The 23,970-nt window shown below is 41.8% G+C and overlaps 3 protein-coding genes across 7 annotated transcripts in view; 2 read left to right on the top strand and 1 right to left on the bottom strand.

Moving 5' to 3' along the window:
- The window catches only part of usp9 (ubiquitin specific peptidase 9), a 36,812-nt gene extending 36,550 nt beyond the window's left edge, over nucleotides 1-262 (bottom strand). Inside the window, exon 1 of one of the 2 annotated variants that reach the window (XM_087853020.1) lies at nucleotides 180-262. The gene's annotated coding sequence lies outside the window, so the exon portion shown is untranslated. Of the gene's footprint in view, nucleotides 1-6; nucleotides 91-179 lie in introns of those variants that run through there. The other variant, XM_087853018.1, reaches the window with a different exon arrangement.
- Nucleotides 263-3,796: 3,534 nt separating this feature from the next.
- med14 (mediator complex subunit 14) lies at nucleotides 3,797-16,072 on the top strand. 3 transcript variants are annotated; one of them, XM_006788130.2, is made up of 29 exons: nucleotides 3,797-4,241; nucleotides 4,717-4,743; nucleotides 4,856-4,961; nucleotides 5,054-5,227; nucleotides 5,337-5,466; nucleotides 5,579-5,707; nucleotides 5,830-5,937; nucleotides 6,758-6,890; nucleotides 6,992-7,142; nucleotides 7,250-7,361; nucleotides 7,655-7,780; nucleotides 7,927-8,005; nucleotides 8,327-8,486; nucleotides 8,622-8,816; nucleotides 8,983-9,117; nucleotides 9,225-9,301; nucleotides 9,429-9,589; nucleotides 9,830-9,976; nucleotides 10,073-10,317; nucleotides 11,460-11,729; nucleotides 12,141-12,390; nucleotides 12,852-12,974; nucleotides 13,203-13,379; nucleotides 13,511-13,749; nucleotides 14,168-14,347; nucleotides 14,532-14,639; nucleotides 14,783-14,908; nucleotides 15,038-15,227; nucleotides 15,354-16,072. In XM_006788130.2, the coding sequence occupies exons 1-29, from the start codon at nucleotides 4,066-4,068 to the stop codon at nucleotides 15,425-15,427; spliced, it is 4,308 nt and encodes a 1,435-aa protein (XP_006788193.1). In that variant the 5' UTR covers nucleotides 3,797-4,065; the 3' UTR covers nucleotides 15,428-16,072. The 3 variants fall into 3 exon arrangements, with proteins under 3 accessions (XP_006788193.1, XP_006788194.1, XP_006788195.1); XM_006788131.2 differs by having other exon boundaries at nucleotides 9,429-9,577; XM_006788132.2 differs by lacking the exon at nucleotides 12,852-12,974.
- Nucleotides 16,073-17,184: 1,112 nt separating this feature from the next.
- Nucleotides 17,185-21,367, top strand: si:ch211-218d20.15 (uncharacterized). Of its 2 annotated transcripts, none has more exons than XM_006788133.3 (8): nucleotides 17,185-17,591; nucleotides 17,867-17,991; nucleotides 18,856-18,916; nucleotides 19,003-19,070; nucleotides 19,215-19,317; nucleotides 20,480-20,598; nucleotides 20,714-20,859; nucleotides 20,950-21,367. In XM_006788133.3, the coding sequence occupies exons 1-8, from the start codon at nucleotides 17,531-17,533 to the stop codon at nucleotides 21,056-21,058; spliced, it is 792 nt and encodes a 263-aa protein (XP_006788196.2). In that variant the 5' UTR covers nucleotides 17,185-17,530; the 3' UTR covers nucleotides 21,059-21,367. The 2 variants fall into 2 exon arrangements, with proteins under 2 accessions (XP_006788196.2, XP_035762710.2); XM_035906817.2 differs by having other exon boundaries at nucleotides 17,867-17,985.
- Nucleotides 21,368-23,970: the final 2,603 nt, after the last annotated feature.

The following is a 23,970-nucleotide window of genomic DNA, read 5'->3' on the forward strand; positions in this document are numbered from 1 at the left end:
ACTCACTCCAGCTCCGGCATTGATATCCGATCCATAGTTTGAACAAAACCAGGCGGAAAAAAAGCCGAGCGGTACGATGCACTTGACTATATCGCCTCCTATCGCTTGGGGTGGTCATCAATTAAAAAGTAATGACAATGAATAACAGAATGCGAGCAAATTCAAACTTAAGCACTTACCAAAGAAGGTACAGTACTGTGCAAAAGTCACGGTTTGTTCAGTTCCAACAAGCTTGAAAGTCAATATTTGGTATGATCACTTTTATTCTTTGAAACAGTCTGAACTGTCTAAGGTAAGCTTTCATGTCATTTCCGTCTTTTCTGGAGACCTAGTCCCAAAGACTACGTCGAGAATAGTTCTTCAGGCATCTTGGAGGACATTCAAAGCTCTTTTTTAGATGCTAACTGCCTTTTCTTCTGTTCTCTGTCAAGATGATCCCACACTGCTTCAATACTGTTGAGGTCTGATAGTGTTCTGTTGTGCCTTTGTCTATCTAGGTATGTTTTTACTGCATTGGGAGTGTGTTTGGGATCACTGTCATGTTGAAAAATTAAGCCAATTAGATGCTTTCCAGATGATATTGCATGGTGGATTAAAATCTAATAGTATTTTTCTTCATTATTCCATCAATTGCAACAAGCTCTTTAAGCACACTGGCTAAAATTCAGTCCCCAAACCATGACAGAGCCTCCACCCTGTTTTACAGTTGGCTGTAGACACTCAGTCTCTCCTGACCTCTTCTGTACATACTGGTGATGAGTTCAAGTAAAAATTTCACATTTGGTTTCGTCGCTGCATACGACCCACTGCCACTGATTTCCAGTTGTAGTGTAATTTTTCTTCCTGTTTCCATTCATGAAGAATGGCTTCTTGATAGCCACACATAAACTGAGATCATTTCTCATGAGGCTTCAATAAACAGTAGACAGATCAACTGAAAGGTCAGATGCATCTCTCACGCCCTGTGTCAGATCTTTGCTGGATCTTTTTCTTAGATATTTTTAGGCCTGCCACTTCTTCTTTTGTACTCCACTTGTCCATTTTCCCCAGATTTTTTGAAGGACGCACTGCATAGCAAGCTTAGATATGGCAAGTTTTAGAACTACAAACATTGAAAGGCTTTCAGAATGCCTGGGGAACTATTGCTTAAGACCACTTTAAAAATGACAAGAAAGTCTGGCTTTTTGGAAGGACAATATGTGGAGTGGCTCAAGACTTATGCACAGTACACTGTGACTGAAGAGAATTCAAATCAAGAAACGTTTTTGCAAATGCATACTTCATATATTAAAGTATATTCAGGACTGGTTCCAGGATCGTTTAAATGTTATGGCAATGGTAGGGACCAAGAACCAGTGAAAAGGAGTCTGAAGGAAATTTAAACAAAAAATCTATCAGAAATTAATACAGGACTGAAAACTGAGTTGAAAAAAACACTGAACAGGTTTTTTCATACACCTTTACAGTGCCCTCGTAAATGTGTACGTGAACAACACATTAGCACAAGACAAGATTTCTTGTGAAAGCTCCACTGAAGAATGAAGCTTGATTGTGTATAAGTTAACAGCCCGCATTGTGAGCAAAACAGGGATTACATTTGTTGAGATGTCATCTTTAAACCCTTGGTCTAATAACAATATGGCTGTTTAATTATCTGGCCAGTCTTTCAAAGGTCAAGGCAGCAGACCAGCCGATGAATTCTCTGATTACCTCCACCCCAGTACACATGGTGTCACGTTAAATAGCATGAGATGGAAAATTACAAATTTAGAAGAAGAATTCAGATCCCACAAATCTCACAGGTTTGTTTCCAATTTGATCAACAACACACTTCTTTCTGTTTTATCAGTGTGCACTAATGCAGCATTCTGACCACACTGGTGCTGCATGCAAAAGAGGTCCTGGTAAGAGAGATGTAGATGCAAGTAGGTGGGGAGAGGTAACAGTAAATTACAGAGACAGCTGATAAAAAATATACAATTATCAATATAGCTGTAAGCAGCAGTGAGGGGTAAAAGCAGTTCAGCAGGGCACGGTTGCCATGGCAGCTTGACTGTGTAGCTGTAAGCACTAACTGAAAAAAAAGGGGGCATTTTTTATCATGCTGTACAGGCCAAGTGATGGAAGATTTGTTGACAACTACAGGAAGGTGTTGAGAGAAAACACAGAAATCAAAGCACGAAACAGCTTAAATGACCCCACCTCCAACGTGACTGCTTCACTGCTGTTTAAGCTGGCTTTCACAGACAAGGCGTCTTGAAGACTCACCTGATAACATTTGTGCGCTTTATATGTAAATAGTCTGTGTGTGGCTTAATGCAAGGGACAAGGCATATAAGGTTTAATAGCTATATGCATATGCACCTCAAACTTTGATGCAGAGTGCTCATACAGTGCTACCTGTTTGTTATAAACAAACAGACTAAATTGCAAAGTAGAACAGAGTATATTAAATATGTGATCCAACTTTTTCATATTCTTTATTCTGTATTTAGTGATGTGTTAAAGAAAACATCATTGTGGATACAAATTTTGGTGACCATTCATTTATATAGGGGCTGTATGCATGTGAGAGAGTATAAATAACAGTTATACTCAATTAGATGGTGCACAAAATAGAAGAACAGATAAATATACTGACATTTATAAAATGTTTATAAGTATAACATATACATGTATATTATCCATATGCAATTATATGATCAGATATCCCCTGATGTTGTTCCTACATCATCACAGCATTGTTGTTTGTCTGGGCATTCGGTTAGCATTAGCCAAGAAGTAAGCTAATGCTATTAAAAACTAGAAAAGCTACAGGATTAACCTAAATTTGGCTAACAGCAAATTGATTATATATTTGTTAAATTGCATACATTGATAAATAAAACGCTTTAAATGTTGTACATTTTGTTTCAGAAGATAGTTTTATGTAAACAAAGCTTCTTTCTTTTTTTAATTTTCCCACCACATTTCAAAGCTATGACATCACAACAACACGATTGGTCAGTTGTAACGTTGATCCTGGACCAACATTTTATATGATGATGTAGGAACAACAACAACATGGAGATAACAGATACACCTATACTGCATATGCGTACATATGTATAAAAGTGCTTTTGTGTTTAAAGGATGTAAACAATAAGACTGTAAATGAGGACATTGCACATTAGCACATCTGCAGACTATGAAATGTACAGGAAAAATGGTGATTATATAAACATCTGGATATGTAAACATTTAGAGTTAAACAGGAGAATATTGCACATTACCTAAAACATTTAAAGACTGTGAAATGTTCATAACGTAGAATATATAAATACATTTATAAATATGAGATTATGTAGGTTATATAAATATATTTATATTTCTGAGGGGTGTAAACAAGGAGAATTGAGCAGAATAATTTTGGCATTACCGCTATAAATAAGCTATTGACAGATCAAGTTCATGTAACAGATATTAGGAAGACTCTATTTATCAATCAGATATTACGAGTTTAATAGGTTAAATGAGTAGTATTAAACAGCGTTGTTTTAGAATTTGTCGGAAACAGAAAAGGGAGACTTGTTCAGAATGCGTTTCGTTGTCATTAATATTTTATTATTATTATTATTAATTACAATAATTTGAGACAAAGAATTGCTTTCAAGCTGAGCCTGTTAACACGAAACATTGTGCACAGTTTTTATAGTATTGTAACAGATGTCAAACTCGTGCTTTTGCTCTGGAAACAAACACATAGACTGTGCGGTGTCCCTGTTTGTCGTTCCTCTAAGGTCTTGTCTGGGTTTTCTGTCCGACCGCCTTCTAGGCGATCAGACCCGACAGAAAAGATGGCGGCCGAGCGGCACTAACTGTTCTCTATAATGAGTTACCAAATTTTGTCTATTTGTTGAGTTTTCTTCTGGACAAGAAAAACAAGTCCGTGCGGAGAACCTCATCTGGGCAAGGACATTTTGAGGGACAGAAAAGCTTCTTTTCTGAAGCAGTTAGCTGCTACAGCAGTTTGGTGTAGCAGCGCTGGCTTCGGCGTAGCTAACGAGTCTGTCTCGTCATTGTAAAATGGCTCCGGTGCAGATAGGCTCAGACGGGCCGCTCGTTCACGTCGGAGGTATGATTGTTTCGGGTCCACAGGCACCACCGCTCGGTGCCCCGGGTACACCGGGGGTCCGACTCAGCATGCTTATTGAGTTTCTTCTCCAAAGGACCTACCAGGAAATCACCACACTGGCGGAACTGTGAGTAGCATTTACTGCTGCAGGCCTCAGAGCTAAGTGATGTTGACCTGGCGGGCTAACCTTCTAACTTGAGTAAACTGTGAGGATGTTCGTCTTCCAGATGCTAAAAGAAAGCCTAACAGGCTCATCAAACTGGGACCATCAGTTTTATATTTATATTCAAAGGAGCAAAAAGCTTTAACAGTATAGAAGATTAGCACAGCAGCACAGGTAACTGCTGATATGTTAAGGGGGTACATGTAAACAATACATGGCTATAGGAATATAGAGCCAGGATCGGTGATTATGTTTGGAGATGAATATCTGATTGCTCCCATAGAGTTAATATATTAGTACCCTTTGACCGAAATACTATTATGAATAATGTTTTCGTTGTAAAGAGCAAGGATACATAATTTGAACATTTGACAGGACATAGGTCTTGAGTTCAAGAGCTTAATAAATGATGCTTAAAGATCTTTTGTTGCTCTTCCAGGCTGCCCAGAAAAACAGACATGGAGAGGTATGTTTGTTTTCTCACATTTCATTCCTTCATTCTCCTTTATCCACTCACACATTCAGTTACTGTGTCATATTTTAAAACCCATAACAAAAGACTGCTGTTTCCCCCTTAGGAAAATCGAAATCGTTCAGTTTGCCAGTCGGACTAGGCAGCTGTTTGTCCGTCTCCTGGCGCTGGTGAAGTGGGCGAGCAATGCAGGGAAAGTGGAGAAGTGTGCGGTATGTTGTGTGTGTGGATTAGTAACATTATTATTAACATTCATTCTGGTCATCAGAGCACTAAAGTTATCCTGAACTCTCCATGGTAACAGATGATCTCCAGCTTCCTGGACCAGCAGACCATCTTGTTTGTAGACACAGCTGATAGACTGGCATCACTGGCCAGAGAGGCCCTGGTGCATGCTCGTTTGCCCAGCTTTGCCATCCCCTTTGCCATCGATGTGCTCACCACTGGGTCGTACCCGCGTCTGCCCACCTGCATAAGAGTAAGTCTTGGACTTCTTTCCCTGCATGAAATGATGGATGTAGCTAAAACTTGCTCTCTTGAAGCTTTTTGGTATGTGAGCTCAACTGTTTCTGTGTCTATTTGCTTAGGATAAGATCATTCCTCCTGACCCCATCACCAAGGCAGAGAAGCAGACCACTCTGAACCAGCTTAATCAGATTCTACGACACCGCCTTGTCACCACAGACTTGCCACCTCAGCTAGCAAATCTCACAGTCGGTAAGCAGTTTGTCTAAACCCCTAGTGTGGTGTTTTAACTGGCACCATTCTCATGTCTTAATCAGATTATTTTCATCTGTGCTGAAAAGATCTTGTGTGTGTGTTTATGTAGCTAATGGGCGAGTAAGGTTTCGTGTGGAAGGAGAGTTCGAGGCCACCTTGACCGTGATGGGGGATGACCCTGATATTCCCTGGAGGCTGCTGAAGTTAGATATTCTGGTGGAGGACAAAGAAACTGGAGGTAAAGGGACAGGGGGGCACTCACTCACTCCGACACAAACTGATTGATAATGTACTCGAGTGCTAATGGACTCAACTGGTTTGTCTTTCTGTCACATCCCCCTTCCCGCTCTATTGTAACAGATGGCCGAGCCTTGGTCCACAGTTTGCAGGTGAACTTCATCCACGAGTTGGTCCAGGCACGTCTTTGTGCTGATGAAAAGCCTCTTCAAGACATGTACAACTGCTTGCGTATCCTTTTTTTCCTTTGTATTTAACCATACACATGCACATTTACACATACAGAAAATGTGTTTGTGTGTGTATGTCCTGCCTGCATCCACTTGGCTTTTATCCCAGTCTGCTCTCAACTGCTGCAGTAGGGCGGGAGTGTGTGTCGGAGCATATAGAGTATTGACCAGTCAAGCAGATGAGTGTAGAATTCCAATGAGAAACACAGCTGCAGGAGTGAATCCTGTGTAGTCCCCCCTTCACTAAAACAGCCTTTTGTTAATGACAAGGAAAGAGCAGCACTGTTCTGACTATAGCGAGGTCACCCATCCAGGTCAGGTGCTTCAGTATTTTAACCTCCCTGAGAGATGTGGGCTTGTTAAAGTCACAGTGAAAAAGTTTTCTGCAAAATACAAGTATTATGTTGTCAACCTCAAAATCACTTGAGCGAGCATATGTGTAGATGATATCTTGTAATAGTGCCGATTTGTTCCCATGTGTCAGACAGTTGTAAATCTTTGGTTAAGTGTAGCTTAAATGCAGAGAGAGGTAAAAAAAAAAAAAAACTGTTAGTGAGCAGTATTCACACTTTAATCAGAGTCCTTAATCAAGCATGCGAGCTGAGCACAACTGTGCTTATCACAATGCTAATCAGTACATCTCTGCTCCGCCTTTTCCCCCCAGCATGTCAAAGAGCAGTCTGTATGAGGCACAGATACCTCTTTTACTACTGGACTGTGTGTTTTGAATTTTAATGGGAAGATGGGTACATCACTCTACCTCTACCCACCTGGCCCGGTATTTTCCCACGGTGTGTTTTCTTTAACCTCATTGTTGCCAGACTCCTTCTGTTTGTCGCTACAGCTAGAAGTGCTCCACTCTCAGACTCTGATGCTGATCAGAGAGCGCTGGGGAGACCTGGTGCAGGAGGAGAGATACGTGCCAGCGAAATACCTCACACTCTCTGTTTGGAAGTAAGAGCTTATAAGCGGCCCTCACATGCATGAACACATGACCAGTAACACAAAGAGAGGCTGAAGCTGATTTATTTATTTATTTTTTACTGTTTCTCCAGTCAGCAGGTTTTGGGTAGGAAAACGGGTACAGCATCAGTGCATAAGGTCACTATCAGGATCGACGAATCAGATGGATCGAAGCCATTACAAATTTCTCATGAGCCCCCTCTCCCTGTCTGTGACTCCAAATTAATGGACAGAGCAATGAAGGTGAAATGCACACAAATATCAGTATTTTCACTGTTTTACAGTACAATTACCTTCCAGTTTAGTATAACTCTTCCCCCTCTCTACTCTTTTTATTTTTTACATTTTAGATTGATCACCTGTCAGTGGAGAAGCTTTTGATTGACAGTGTGCATGCCCGGTCACATCAGAAGCTGCAGGAACTGAAGGCAATTCTAAAGACCAGCAATCCCAGCGACAACTGTATGCATCCACTCCTCATTTTTTATTTATTTATTTATCCTTAATCCCTTCAAACGTGTTTATTTAGCAAAGCCTTTCAAACTTCTGTTTCCTTCTGTCAACTGCAGCCAGACTTAATCAGCAGGCTGCAGATAAGACTGATGAGTTTTTGTGGTCATGAGTTAAAAAAAACTTAGAGAGGTTGTCGTTCACACATCCTACATTCTCCTTCTGTCAACTAGTATCTGCAACCAGTCCTTTGAGTCATTCGCAGTGAAAAGACGCACACTTAAATGTTTGTTTGTTTATTTCAGCATTCATCGAGACTGCTTTACCTACACTTGTTATTCCAATACTTGAGCCCTGCGGCCGCTCAGAGTGTCTACACATTTTCGTAGACCTGCACTCGGGCATGTTCCAGCCAATGCTGTATGGGTTAGGTAAGCTTGTGTTTGTGTTGTATTACAATAGGAACATGTATTTATTTAATGGTAATGTGGATCACATTATTTGAATGAGCCTCCACCTTTAACCCTTTGTTGAAGATAAAACCCTAGGTGTGCTTTGTCTATCTCTCTCTCTATAGATCAGTCCATATTGGATGACATTGAAAAGACCATCAACGATGATATGAAGCGCATCATCTCGTGGCTTCAGCAACTGAAGTAAGTCCACATCAAACAGAGATACAAGTCAGAGCAGTATATCTTTACAGCTAACAGAACAAAGTGTTGTTAGCACACATTAAAGATGCAGATGCAAAAAGGAGTCAGTAGTAGGAGATGGAGTCTGACGCCTGACTGTAGCTTGTCAGAGTTGACTAATTGCAGTCAGTAGCAACACTTGGCTCAGCTGGTGGGATGATGGGTGTTGAGATGAATGCCTGTGTTGTGAGTCTTGCACGAGTGAACAGTGATTGGTCAGTGAGTATCAGTTTCTGCAACTCAGCTCTCATGAAGACTGACTCTTTCTTTCTTTCTGGCCAGGTTCTGGTTGGGAGAGCAGCGCTGCCGGCAGTCTGTGAAACACCTTCCCACTGTGTGCACCGATGTCCTTCACCTGTCCAACTCAGCTTCTCACCCCATCGGCAGCCTGTCAAAACACAGGCTCTTCATCAAGCTCACGCGGCTACCGCAGTACTACATAGTGAGTTTTTCAGCCAGTACATTACCGACAAATGTTGAGCTCGAACAACTCTGTTACTTAGATTTTTATGTCCTCCTTCCAACTCTGAATCTTTTCCTCACATCTATTTTTTTTGTTTGTTTGTTTTGTTTTTAGATAGTGGAGATGCTTGAAGTGCCTAGCACTCCCACAGCGTTGCAGTACAAGTACTCTTTCCTGTCAGTGTCTCAGCTGGAAGGAGATGATGGACCGATGTGCGCGCAGCTTCTGCAGCATTTCAAACCCAATCTAGAGCACCTTGTGCAGGACTCGACAACAGGGAGAGGGGCTCAGCCTGGGACTAAGAGAAAGGTAGCTGCACAGACTGCTTTCATCACCCACTCACACACTCATTTTCTTATGTGTGGCATGAGATTGCTAGGGAAAAACATTTGTGGTCAGTTGGACACTTAAAACTGCAATTATGTCCTTTCAGTGTGGGCTATTTATTTATTTTTTTGTTTCTGTTATTCTGTAGATTGTTGGAGACCAAGGGGAGCCAGAGCCAAAAAAGCCTAAGCGGTCTGGAGAAATGTGTGCCTTCAACAAAGAACTGGCTCACCTAGTTGCAATGTGTGATATCAACATGCCTTTTATTGGCCTTAGAGCAGAGGTACTTCACAGTGCTTGGATACTTTGAATCATTCCCACATGTGGTGATTAGACAAGCCCAGTTTAGTGTTTTCTGGTTGATGCTGGATCCCTTTCTCTGCCTTTTAGATGTCCAACATGGAGATTCCAAATCAGGGCGTCCAAGTAGAAGGAGATGGCAGCAGTCATGCAATACGTCTAATAAAGTAATTATAATAGAGTCACAAACATAGACACATATTGACACAATTAATTTTAATTAAAGTGTTATAAACTGTAGGAAAAGTGAAAACTCCACAGTGACTCCACGGTTTATTGGGCTTTCTTTTACAGGATTCCTCCCTGTAAAGGTGTAGGAGAGGAGACCAGGAGAGCTTTAGAGCGTTCCCTACTGGACTGCACCTTCCGCCTGCAGGGCAGGAACAACAGAACCTGGGTGGCTGAACTGGTGCTGGCTAACTGTCCTCTTAACAGCACCCATAGTAAGGAGCAAGGTGCACAGCATTTACAAAGTCTTATTTATATACTTTGATTTAGTCTTGAAACAACTGTAGTATTAGTATTTTTATGGATGTTGTGTCCAAATTAGATGGCAAAGACACCAGCTGTAACTCCATAAAAGGCTCTAAACTGGAGCAAAAAAGAATAAAATGTGTTTAATGTTTGAGAGCAAGGAATCTGTATTTTCTTCATATACCAACTTCTAAACAACCCCATCTTTTTTGCTGTATTAGCCTCCACGCGACACGTGTATCTGACCTATGAGAACCCTCTGTCGGAGCCAGTGGGCGGGCGGAAAGTGGTTGAGATGTTCCTTAACGACTGGAATGCCATTAGTCAGCTCTACCAGTGTGTCCTCACCTTCTCTCGTGCACTGCCAGGTGAGTGCATGTTTTTTTCCGAAAAGATTTGTATTGTCACATGTACACCTGTTTAACGTAGCTGCACATTATGATTCCCCCCCCCCCCCCCTCTAGAGATGCCATCTCATTTGAGTACCTTCTCAGAGGTGCGGCTGTATAACTACCGTAAGCTGGTGCTGTGCTACGGCACCACCAAGGGCAGCTCTGTCACCATCCAGTGGAACTCCAGCACTCAGCGTTTCCACCTCGCCCTGGGAACTGTGGGGCCTAACTCTGGCTGCTCCAACTGCCATAATATCATCCTCCATCAGCTTCAAGAGATGTTCAACAAAAACCCACAAGTGATGCAGCTGCTACAGGTACACTGTGACCCAGTTACAAAATGTAACCACGGAATGATCACATGCACTTTTTGGAGCTGGATTAAGGGATGATTTGAAATTAAATAAAATCAAAAGGATGTGATTGGATTGCTTCAAACATTGGGTGTGGCTTAGTGAATGCAGCAGTGTCATATTACATGCAGCACTGTGGTGCGTTGCATTGCTTTACCCAGACCTACAAAAGCTGTGCGTTTAGTCCAGGTGGAGGAGAAATACATCAGACTGAACCTTATTTATTTCTTCTATCAGTCGTACCCGATTAAAATCCAAACCCACACTGCCCACTGTGACACTGCTTTGCTTATGGAATTGTATTCAAGTTAAAAGATCTGTGCGATAAGCCTCCACACTCCTGAACCATTAGGCTGTAGTACAATATCTCACACTTTATTATATTTAATTTAAAAAATAGAACAGAAACTGAGGATCCAGATAGTAAGGGTGGATCAGTATCTAGGATTTTAGAATAACAGCCAAAACAAAGGCATATTTACCTACCAAAAAAAGTTCCAAAGTTGCCCAGTCTTCAGCAAGATAACTGCATGCACTGTGACTGGATGGGGCTGCTTCAAAACGTGCCTTAGGATCCTCTAATTTATTTATTATTTTAAGATTTCTTCAGCATTAAAGTAATCCACTGCTAGTTCTCAGTACTTTGGCTGATACACCTTTAAAAAAAACAGCCGTTGATTCTCCAAACTCTATTTTCCAAATTGTAATCCTATACTGTATAAAACAGTGCCCACGTTGCTGACATGGTGTACCTGAATTTAGCAGTTAAAACTCAACCTGCCAATCAGAGAACACTTACTTTGAAAGTGACCACTCACATTACTTCCCTTCCTTCTTTGAGCGACGCCCCTCAAACTGTCAGGTGAGAGTCATTGATGAGGAGAATTCATGTTTGAGAGCAGAGCTGCTGGTGAAAGTGAAACCTCCTGCAGCACAAGCCAAGTAGACACTCTCGTGAGTGTAATACTTGCTTTGTGTCCTGATTTTACGTGTGAGGAACTGAATTTTGCGAGTGGCAGCGAATGAATAATTACCTGAAATTAATGTATTTGCTTTTTGTTTAAATGAAAAAATGTTTTTAATTTTTACATTTTCTTTCTCTCCAGGTCCTTTCAGACACACAGGCTCCTCTGAATGCAATCAACAAGCTACCTACGGTGCCCATGTTGGGCCTCACCCAGCGCACCAACACTGCCTACCAGTGCTTCTCCATCCTGCCCCAGTCACCCACACACATCCGACTGGCGTTCCGAAACATGTACTGCATCGACATCTACTGCCGAAGCCGCGGAGTGGTTGCTATCCGAGATGGAGCCTACAGTCTCTTTGACAACACTAAGATTGTAGAGGGCTTTCATCCTGCTCCAGGATTAAAGGTATGCCAGACACACTGGCACAGTAATAATGTAACAGACAATATGCAGCAGAAGTCCTTTAAGCTTAAATTATTATTTGAACTTCCACACAAAAAGTCATTACACTTGAAGCTGTCATTACAAGCTTTGTGACCTCTTGAAAGGACACTAAATATTGGGTGCTAAATATTAAACCACTTCCTGGACCATATTAGCTTTCCTTACTGTAAAGACTAGAGAAAAGGATGCCCAGCCCAGCTCTGCTGCAGGGATACGCTAAATTATCACTGTTTTTGTCTGACTCTCGCCACGCACACAAATAGGCCAGTTTCCCAGATGTTGAATGACTTTAAAATAGATTGAGACATTAAAATGGATCCAATTCAGTGCACAGGTACTTACTACTTAATTTATTCTCTCTCTTCTTCCTAGACATTCCTAAACATGTTTGTAGACAGCAATCAGGATGCTCGCAGGCGATCAGTCAATGAAGATGACAACCCGCCTTCACCTGTGGGTGTAGATGTTATGGACAGTCTTATGAACCAGTTGCAGCCTCAACCACAACCACAGACTATGAGAGGTGGTCCGGGAGGAGTATATCCTCCCCTAACTTCACCGCCACCCAATTATTATGCTAACGTTACTCCCTCACCATCCATGATGCCCACCCCATCACCAGGTATTTGGACCTATTGTACTCTGATTGCTTAATTGTGCCTGTGTGAATGTTGCAGTAAAGTGTTTGTCATATAAGCTTGTTAAGCTGCCATAAAGCATTGTTTTCTCACCACACATTGTGTCATCAGCCACCCCGCTGACTTATGCATTTGTTGCAATAGCAAATTATGCCAAAAGAATGCGATTGCACAACCATGTGTGCCTATTTTAATTTTGTGAAACCATGCGATCAGTTGTTTCTCTTGCAACATGCACACCTCGCAGCCAAAAGGGAACAAAGCATGCGTTTAGTCATGCTCCTTCCATTCCCCTCCATCTCAGCCTGCCAGCCAGAGACTACAGCCCTTCCGCCCAGCTTTAGCTTGTGTGCACATGGAGTGAGTGTGTGTAAAGAGTACTTGTCATCTTTAGTCTGATGAGCCCTTTGATGTGTGTGCGTGTGTGTTGTGCGGATGTGTGCAGGGAACATCCATGCCTCTGGCTCCCCTAGTGGAGCTCTAAGGGCACCCTCTCCTTTCGGGCCAACCCCGTCCCCATCTTCTTTGGGTATAGCCATGGGCCAGACCAGCTTTGCCAGTCCCCACGGTAAGCAGCAGGATAAATACTGGCCTGGTAGTAATTTTGTTCTGCTGGGTATGGGCTGGAGCGGGCTGGACTGAATATCTTTTCTAGGCTGCAGACATTAACAGGCGTATGACAAATGGTCTACACAGCACGGGCACACAGTGGTTTATTTTTAATTTATCTGATTATGTTTATTGTTGTATGAGAAGTGTTAATGTGTTGGTGATGACTGACTCTCCTTTAACCTAGGTGTTTTAGACCCCAGCTCTCCATATGCCATGGTGTCTCCCACCAATAGGAACCAGTGGCCAGGTTCACCCCAGGTCTCAGGGCCTTCACCTGGGGCAAGGATCCACGGCATGTCCCCTGGCAACCCTTCGTTGAATTCACCCATTCCTGACCCGAATTCTCCACGTGCTGGGTCCAGTAAGTACTGCCTCACATTGTCTTTGTATCCTTGTATTTAAAGACAAACACTTTGTAATATTACAGTTTAAATATATTTTACATATATTTTTTTTAAACTTTTTTAACATGTGTCTCTGTCTTTGATTTAGGTTCACAAGTCATGCCTACCAGTATGCCTCCACCCCGCAAGCTACCTCAGCGCCCCTGGGCTGCCTCCATTCCTACTATCCTCACCCACAATGCCTTGCATGTGCTTCTGCTCCCTTCCCCCACTCCCTGCCATGTGCCCGGCCTGGCAGGAAGCTACCTCTGCTCACCTCTGGAGCGCTTTTTGGGTTCAGTTATTATGAGACGGCACCTACAGAGGATCATCCAGCAGGAAGCCAATGTGAGTGACGAGCAGAGCCAAAAATCAGTCTGTTGTCTTTCATTTCCTAAATGATATCATCCTTTCTGCACTGTGCACTGAAAAAGTTATGGAAGCACGCAGCAAGGCCATGTTAGCCAACATGAGTTTTCTCAGTTGTAATTGGATTATTTTCATTTTATAGATTAACATGAGTCTTTATGTTAAATTAACATTTTCTATAAAGTGTTTAGGTATACCTAAGGATTGTAATAGATTAAACATCCTTAAATATAGGATGACATGTAAAAGACTAAACTGAAATCTGAATTCAGTCATGTTGGCTATAAGAAGTCTGTATATGCAAATTCACCAACTGCCCGATTGGCTTTTTTGTTTTTGCTTGTTTTTTTCCCCTCCCCAGTGCAGTAATCACTGTGTCATCTTTCCTCTCCTCCAGTTAACTATCGTGAACTCTAATGAGCCGGGGGTGATCATGTTTAAAACTGAAGTGCTCAAGTGCCGTGTGGCTCTCAACCCAAATAACTACCAGACGCTGCAGCTCAAAGTCACTCCAGAAAACACAGGTCCCTGGTCCCAGGAAGAACTTCAGGTGCTGGAGAGATTCTTCGAGACCCGTGTAAGTCTTCATGTTTTTATTTATTGATTTTTTTTCTGAACTGATCATAAAAATGGGTAAACAATCCCTTGCTATTTTGTATCCATTAAAACATAGTTTGAATATTATATGATATATGACTAGTAACAGACACCAGCACCCATGTTGTGATCATTAATCCATCTACTGCTGTCCTCCCTTCTAGGTTGCTGGTCCTCCCTTTAAGTACAACACTCTGAATGCCTTCACTAAGCTGCTGGGTGCACCCACTAATATCCTTAGAGATTGTGTGCGCATCATGAAGCTTGAATTGGTGAGGAACTTCTTTTATATGGAGTGTTGTTGCACATTTGGACCCCCCCCCCCCCCCCCCCCCCCTTAACCCCCACTTAATAGTCTTTGACTATTGAAAGGTTTGAAAGGTAATGCATGAATAAGCCTTTTCTTCTCCTGCAGTTCCCTGACCAGGCTGCACAGCTGAAGTGGAATGTCCAGTTCTGCCTCACCATCCCCCCCAGCGCTCCACCCATCGCTCCTCCTGGAACCATTGCTGTGGTGCTCAAATCTAAAATGCTTTTCTTTGTAAGTCACTGCAGCGCTTTACCTTTTTGAAACATGTACTTCATTTTCATTTGATGGAAAAAAAAAAACATGTACATGAATATGTTGAAGCCACCTCACCCTTTGTATTTGGTCTGTTTTGTCCCACAGCTGCAGCTGACCCAGCGCATCCCGGTACCCCAGGAACCAGTGAGCATTATCGTACCCATTGTGTACGACATGGCCACAGGCCTCACTCAGCAGGCTGACATCCCCAGACAGCACAGCTCCTCTGGAGCCGCAGCACTCTTGGTCTCTAATATCCTCAAGAGGTTCAATGAGCTGCATCCTGCCAGACAGGGTGAGACTGCCCTCCCTCAGCTGACGAGCACTGAATAATTTACTGTACCTAAACCTTTTCCAACTGAATATTCTAATTAGATGTAAAACAGCTTTGCTAACACTGACTGTATTCTTTTCCTCCCAGGCGAGTGCACCATATTTGCATCTGTTCACGACCTGATGGCCAGCCTCACCCTTCCCCCTGGCACCCGTCAGTAAAAACGATGACGTCAAACCCAGAGCGGAAATTCAACCCAAGTCCCTTTAAAGACAGAAGATGAGCCTCACCCTTAAGCTTACTCGACGCATGAGTGTAAAAGCTGTGGTCCTGAGAGGTCAAAATCCAGCTTGCGTCCCCTTTGATACAGCCACTGGACTTTGATGTGATGGATGATTTCAAAGGGGATTCAATTTTGACAGTCTTGGAGACGGTCTTTAAGATTTGCCATTCAGGTAGACCTTAAAACAAGGACGACATTGGATGCAAATGGATATAAATGTTCATTTGTTCTTCCTCCAGGTGCACTTGTAAACAAAACTTATGTATTGAGGTTTTTTTTTTTTTTTTTTTTACAGAAATATGTATATTTAAGTGTGTAAAAGAATGAGGTGAGAGATTTTTCTTTTTGCTAGACCGCTGACTTGCTTTTTGTTTTTTTGGTAAAATCTGATATTGTTGTAGTATCAGGCAATATTTTCCTTAGCACACTATTTAACTGGCTTCTTGCCTTTACCTTGTCATTCCTCTGCAATCTAATTTCAGACGTACACTTTGGATACTGTAAAAACTGTGATAAACTTTATAAGCCAGTTGTATTTTATTAAGAACCATTTGGAGTCCTGATTAAAGGATTTGAGACATCTTTTCTGACTTTTGGTATTTTATTTAACCAAATTCTGAGTTGATTTGTGGTTTGAGGATTTTGCGCCAGAAATGGAAAAGAATCTGGTAAGTTACCAAACAAACAAACCAACAACAAAAAAAACGGTGTTAAAAGAAAAACTTTGCATTATTTATTCTTTTTCCTCCATTTGGTGTTTTTCATGGTGACAGAGAGCACTGTCTTAAAAAATCTGTCCCATATCTCCCCAAAAGTGTCATTCCTGCTCATCAAGCCATTCAGTGACCCCGAGTCACTGTAGGATCACTTCCACTGAGGGAGAAAATTCTCATTGTAGGATAAAACTTCAATGGACTCAAACAACACCAAAAAATTACCCACAGTAAGTAAAAGAGCCACTGGATGGCCTACATAAATATGAAAGGCCAAGGCTTTGCTTTCCATCCAATGTCTCCCAGCTGGAGCATACCCCAGCTGTCAAAGGTGGAGTACACTTAACCTGTCATAGAAAAACACCCATTCACACCATTTAACCTAAGCCCGCTGTGGGAGGAAGCTGGAGTACCCACAGAGAACCCATGTATACTGCACACAATAAGAAGAGACAGAGGATTTAAACCCCTGATGTTCTCGCTGTGAGGCAGGAGGACTAACCACTGCTCCACCATGTTGCGGTTTTGTTTTCAGTCCTTTATTTTCCAAAATTATTCCGCAATCTTATCATGTTGTGAAGATTAGTTACATTGTTATGGGATTTATGAACTGATTATTATCAGTTTATGGCCTGTTGGACTCCTCAGGTTTTAGGAAGTGTTTTTGTTGTTTTTTTTTACATCATTTATCACTTGCAAAAATACAATAATTATATAGATTTTTTAGTGTGCAATAACCTCTTCTGAACATTGATTGTGAATATAAATAACACAAATACTCAATCCAGGTCGTGAAAGGAGGTTTGTTTCCCAGGGGGGAAAAAAAACTGTTTTCTGCCTGCATCCTCACTAATGTGATGCTGTGCTCCTCATCCCTAAAGCATGACATCATTGTGAAAGGCTGGTCCTCTGCGCGCGTGCCGCTTGAGGGGCGTTCACTGCCGCAAATCACGGGCTGTGACTGCGCCGCCGTTGTTGCAAAAGGGGCGCGGGCTTTTTATTGTTACCGTCGTTGCATCAACATTTCAGCGGCTGCATGAACGAGGCTCTATTGATCAGTGCGCGGTTGCGTGGGGGCATCGTCATCTAAGAGGAAGCGGCGAATCAGGGATGAAGAAACAGTGTTTCACCTGAACGTTTGACACTCGAACGCACCACCTGCGAAACAGACTTCCGACCAAATGCAATAAAATAAACCGACAGATCTGATCTGTTATTATCTAGTCCCACTCTAGCAAGTTGTCATCGCGTTCATTGTCTTCATATGGCTTTAATTAGCGGGACCGAATCAGGAGAATAGGAGTGATATAACACAGCCTGTCCGAGCCATGGCAGTGAGGATATCGGAGCCGCTCTGTCAGCCCTGCGGTTACCATGAAGCTTTTAAAGGTAAGTCCCAGCATCACGCTTTTTAGTCGGGTTCATGCAGCGTTTTGAGGCGTCTCAAGTTCACCTCGGAGGAGTGCGCCCTGCAGGCTCCGACTCCTTACAGCTCACTGACCACTCCCCTTCAGTCCTCATCAACCATCCTTCCTTGGACCTGTAGAATAGACAGCATGTGCGCACTGATTTATAGTCTGCAATGGTGCACCTGTGTGCTTGTGTGTTAAGAGATTATTTTTTGAGAGAAATGTCATGGAGTGATGTGACTGCTTTGTGGTCAGTGGAGTTACAGGTGAAGAGACCTCTGATGCCTGTCCAGCTGAGTCCTGAGCAGGTGGGCCTGGAGATGCTGTGTCTTTGTGGGCAGCTGGACCTCCTCATCAGGGCACAGATGCAGCAGGTAGATGTATGTTTCCTCAACTTTGTGTTAGTTTTCATCAATTTCCAAGTAAAACTTCAGTCAGATGTTCCATCAAACATTTCATTATTCCAATGTGAAGTGGAAAAAATGGGAATAAATATGACTTATACATGTTGGTATGTGGTAAGGACTTGAGGAGGTCAGGGATCCCAGAATGTATTTTGAAAAAAATACAAGCAGCAGTTTCCAAACTGTAAGTAAAGGTTTGTAATACTACTTTTTCTGTGTCATCAAATACATTTTTTTAGGATTTTTAGGTGAGACCACAGTGGCATAATCTCAAAAAATCTGGTTGATTTGTCAAGATAGAGTCAGCTTGCAAAAGTGCTCCTATGCTGGTGACACAGAAACTGCAGTACTTTAAAACTTCACTTAATTTTCACTTCACAAGTTGTTGTTGTTTTTTTAATGTTGGTGCTCTTGGATCCCCATAGTCTACAGCAAATAAACAGTCATTTTGGATGCACAGCTAATGTTCCTACACACCTAATAAATCAGTCAATTAGCTTTGGTAGCTGGTTAATTACTCTGTACTGTCACACACAGACCTTAGATCATTGTATTAAGAGAACAGGAAGTGCACTGGACAGGACCTAATGAGCAAATTAATTCCCATACACATATTGTGCCCTAATTTGGGATGTGCACATGGATGTTTTTCCATCATCGTCATTTCTTTCCAGCAGCTTTTCTCAAGCTTAAAACTAAATAACAATGTATAATTACGATGTTTATTATGTTAATTATGATGTTTATAACACAATAAATAACACCAGGAAATAGTAATTATGGTGTAACATTGTTCAGTCTGTACTGCTTTGATGTTTAATCACTGTTACTCTGTCACAGTTCCAGGAGCAGTTAGGACAAGGGTGTAGTCCAGAGGAATCAGACACATTCCAGGCTCAAGGTATGAGTGATGACATCTAAGAACAAAAGATGTCTTGGATATTTTCTGATCTTCTTTATATATATAATTTTGTTTATGTCTTAAAGGATCTGAGATTCTTGACCAGATGCTGCAGTGCCTTGAACATCTACCAAAGCCTATGCCACAGTTAGAGGTATGACCTTAAACCGTTCTGTCCTAATGAAACAGTAACATTAGAAACACCTGAGCACTTCACATATTATCCGCCCCCAACCCCCTAAAACAGTGAGTTGTAACTGTCAATGTCAAGAATCAAGTGGTGCATGTGTTTCCTCAGGACTACCTGGACATGGTGGGACTGTCAGCAATGTTTCCTCGAGTTGAGGTGTTCCTTATTCAAGGTAGTCCTGTTGACATGCTGGAAAGGCCACCAATGGATGGTGAGAGGAACATGTTTCCAATTCATACACACAAACACATAACTTTTCTTGTATGTTGACAGTAACATTATTAATTTATTGTTAAATCTTTGAGCATAAGGCATCTCTAATGTGTTTGTAGGCCGACAGTATATTGAGAAAAGACCATCCCCTTGTTTCTTTCCTTTCTTTGTGGTCATGGTCAAGTCTCTGTGAACACTTCCTACTAGTGGTGCAACGGATCAAAAATCTCACGGTTCGGATCAATTTTCGGATCAGCAAAAAAAGAAAAAAGACAAAAATTTAACATTTACTTATTTACTTATTGAAGTATTTTTTGCCTGTTAAAAACATTCAACTCAAGACTCATTCCACGCAATTATTTAAAAAAAAATGATACAATATAGGGCAGTATAGGGCTTTGTATCTACCACTCAATTCAGTTCAATTCAATTTTATTTATAAAGAGCCAAATCACAACAACAGTCGCCTCAAGGCGCTTTATATTGTAAGGTAGACCCTACATTAATACATACCGCTAATTATATCGCACTCCGCTGTGATGAGCTGTCACGGTCACGTAGCTTTCCGTTGCCCTGGAGGTCCACCCATTTGTAGTAGTTGGGCAACAGAAGATGCCTGGGACAGTTCAGCCATAACTTAAATCTTTTCCTGCTCATACATGCTTGGAACGATCTTGCCACTAAAGTGGACGCGCAACGGGATATCATTGTCCCTTGTTAAACCCCTTGTTTTGCACAACGGAATATGGCCTCAGGTCTGCAGCTAAACACCCCAATAGCTTTTGTAATAGCTTGAGCCCGGTCGGACTGGGCAGCAAAGGCCTGCTTAAATACCGCAAACTCCTCTGCTCCTCCACTTGGACCGCTAGCGCGCGCCATAACTATCACTTGACAGACCCACCACGCGCACCATACACATACTTTTTTTCTTCTTTTTCGAATCTTCGGATCACGTGCGTACCGAACCGTGGAGTGGGATCGGTTCGGATTACGGATCAACCGTGATCCGTTGCACCACTACGTGGATGCTTCTTAACTAACAATGTTTATAAAACAAAAACAAAAACAAAAAACAAGCATGTGAGAGTTTCTTTGTTGGACTTTTCCTTTTATTGAAGTTTTTGACTCTAAGTTTTGCTGCCTTGATACTTCTGTTGCAGAATACTACTTCCACATTGCCAAACTGAACCAGCTCCTTGTGCTGAGTCAACAGCTAGAAGAGGATATCAGGCACCTTGGAAGTCATAAGTACATTGCCCACCAGCTCTCAGTTATATATGTAAGAGTGATGAACTATAACATCCTCTTTTTAGCTGTGCCTTTTGCAAAATGTGTGCATTTTGTTTCATTCAACAAAAATTTGCTTTGTGCTATTTAATGTCTCTGTTTTACAGCAAGTCCTCAGCTCTTTCAGGGGAATTCAGGTCTTCTCAGAAATAAAGAAGGATATTGAGACCAACTTCAAACAGATGAAACAGTCTCTGGTGGTAGAGGAAGGCTCAAGGCATGAGCGTCAGCTGGCTGTTCATTATATCAACTGGTGGGTTTACATTGAAATAATTAGCTGGGAATGTGGTGATGATTAATTCAGCAAGAATCTGATGGCAAACACGTTCTGTTCTTTGCGCAGGGTATTAGAAATAACTCAAAGCTTAACATCGATGGTGCTGTTACTGCCAGACGAGCTGACAGATGATGTTCACCAGGCCGTGACCTTCGTGTCTCAGTTCCTGTCCTGAGGAGCGCTGAGGAGCGCCTCTGTATCTATGAATCCTTCTCCAGGGCTCTCCTGCTTCAAAAGCAACTGATTATGTTACGACCACTAAAAGGTGCTACACAATACGATTCTACAGAATAATAGTGGGGTTGAATAGCCCACCTGTTTAAAACCACATAGGTTTTTTGTACATCGTCTTTTGGAGTGCGGCCCTTGTTAGTCCCTGTGCTGAATCGGTTGGTTGGAGCTGAATGTAAGCTTATTGAATCCCATCTTGCACTAATGTTACATTTTTTTAAACCTAAAGCAGAATAATAAAACTGAATGCAATGAACGCAAGTTGTATGATATGTTTGCTCTTTGTGGCTGATAAACTCATTGATGAATGAGTGTGCGAGTCAAAAAACAGCTATAAAGGGACACCAGGTATCATAAAACCACAAATTGATACAATTTGACACAAAATAACCACAAAGGTACACCACACAACCACACATCTACAGTGACTACAAAGTAGCATTAGACTACACATGCAAAATGACCCTAAAGTAACAAAAATTCCTGAAAAAAAGGCAAAGGTAACAAAAATAGCATGAGACGCTACCTTGAACTCATGGGCCAGATACCAGGACATGGGCCATCACATAATATGTCCTATTAGGAGACCATCTCTCCTGGTATGAGGAGAGATAGGCGGGCAGTAGAGGGGCATCACCACTCTCTTCATACATGGGAGCAAGTTCCCACAGAGCACATGGTGGTGAATGTTACATTGCTTACATCAACCAGCATAATGGAGTTGGCAGTGGGTCATTCAATATCTGGGACCACATGCTCTCCATGTATTCACCAACACCAGAATATGTAAAAAAAACTTCACGGATGATGAAGACACAGATGTCAGTGACAGGTCCTTGCGTTCCCCAGACTTGAATCCAATTGAGAACCTCTGAGATGTTATGTGTCAGTGCATCCAGTGCTGCCAACAGACAGTCCAGGAGCTCACTGATGCCCTGAAGGTCTGTAAGGTCCACGAGAACAATATCGTCTGTCTCAGTACAAGCATGCCCAGACATTGTTGGGAGTGTATGCAGACATGTGGAGGCCACACACACACACACACACTGAGCCACATTATGATTCACGTTGGATGAGCGTGTGATTTTAGTTTTTATTAACAGCATGAAAATAAAAAAAGACGGAAAAACCTTCAAAACCCTCATTTCACTTCAGTCATTGGTGCAACCTGAGGATTGTTATTGTTTTGAATATCAGGCCACATAACCCCAACTAATTAGGTAAATTGGCAACAGGAAAGTAACATGAGCTGCTGTAAAAAGAGCATGACTCCATTAAAAGAGGTCCCGAACTAGCGAGCAGATGAAATCCTATCTCAAGCAAGAGTAGGAGGACATTTGGCTTTCAAAACCACAGCATCTGCTCTCTCGAGTACCCAAACACTTACAAAGTGTTGCTGTATGAAAAGCTTTAAAAACAAAAACAAAAAAACAGCATCAAACAATAACATAAAACTATCTTTAGTTACATACAGGCTTTAAATTATTGCAATTTGCTTTTGAGTTACATTTTACACAATGTCAGAACTTCAAGTTCAAAAACAAGTGAAGAGGTCGCGTTATATTCACATTAATCTTGCATCTGTTTCACTTCTGTCGATGATGCCAAGAATGTGAAGGTGGGACGACTGCATCCATCAATAATTAAGTTTATTAATTACACCTATGCTTTCTAGCTACTATATGTCATCAGATCTGCGGCGGAGAGAGTTGTCATGCTTATAATGTTATTGGTTACACCTCAGCTTTTGTGCTAAGACATAATCATGTGTACAGGTCCACTGAATGCTTTGTTCATTGTTTGTTGGGAGCTCATTTTGATCTTAAGTGGGCTGGACCAGCAAAACTGCGAGATAAATGTTTAAATTTGGAGTCTGAAAGTCACACAGTTTTTGTTAATTTACAAAAAAAATCTTTATGCACTGCTTCACATTTTCCAAATCTGTCCCTTGGGCCGGATTGGAGTCGTGCCAGGTCAATTCTGGCCCCCAGGCCTTATATTTGGCACTCTTGACCTAAAGGGTCTTCAACCAAATTGTGTTTAAGATCATGGTCAAGGTCACATTTGTTGTTTTGTACAGGAAATGACCTGTAAATTGTCATAGATCGTGAGCTGGATCAGCTATCATTGTTAGAAGTAGCTACTTACATTCTGGTTCTGGTAACTTCCCCTCAGTCTGGCGTCTATCCACTATGTTTGGACAACAGTTACTCATATTACAAGTATAAAATACTTGGGACTAACAGAAAGAAGTTGTCAAAATACACAAATGCCATAGGTGCCCCATTAAAAACTCACCAGGAATACACCAGTCAGAGTACATACAGAACAATCAGTCTACATCTTTTAAATTGAGAATGAGATAGAGCTTGAGCTCAGACTTTCAAACCAGTATTTCACATTTACTAATTGGAAACATGTTTACTTACACTAAACGTGAGCTGTAACAATACAAAAGTGGTTAACTGTGCATATTTTAGAGTGTTTTTGACTGACTTTGTCTCTGATGGAGACTGGCTTTCAGCATTTAGCTGCAGCAGCTTTTATTCTCCCCATCTGTTGACTAATGTCACGTGTATATAAGCAGGTATCTCTTACTGAGAGGGAGAGAGAGAGAAAGAGAGGCAGGTGTGTGCTACAGTCTGTAGGTGAGAGATGTCAAGCAAATACAGCCCACACTAAATGGGCCACACCAGTGAAAACTCACATTTCTATCAGAAGTAAGGAAGTCTAAGTACACATTTAACCTCTGAGATATCTTAACATAAGAAAAAGAAAGTGCAGTTTCAATAATACATACAGTTTTTCAACGTGACAAAAAATGCTGATGTACTAAAGGAAAGAAATCTGTCACCA

This window comes from Neolamprologus brichardi, chromosome 16, assembly GCF_056152115.1.
Source record: "Neolamprologus brichardi isolate AB-2024 chromosome 16, ASM5615211v1, whole genome shotgun sequence".
NCBI lineage: Eukaryota > Metazoa > Chordata > Actinopteri > Cichliformes > Cichlidae > Neolamprologus > Neolamprologus brichardi.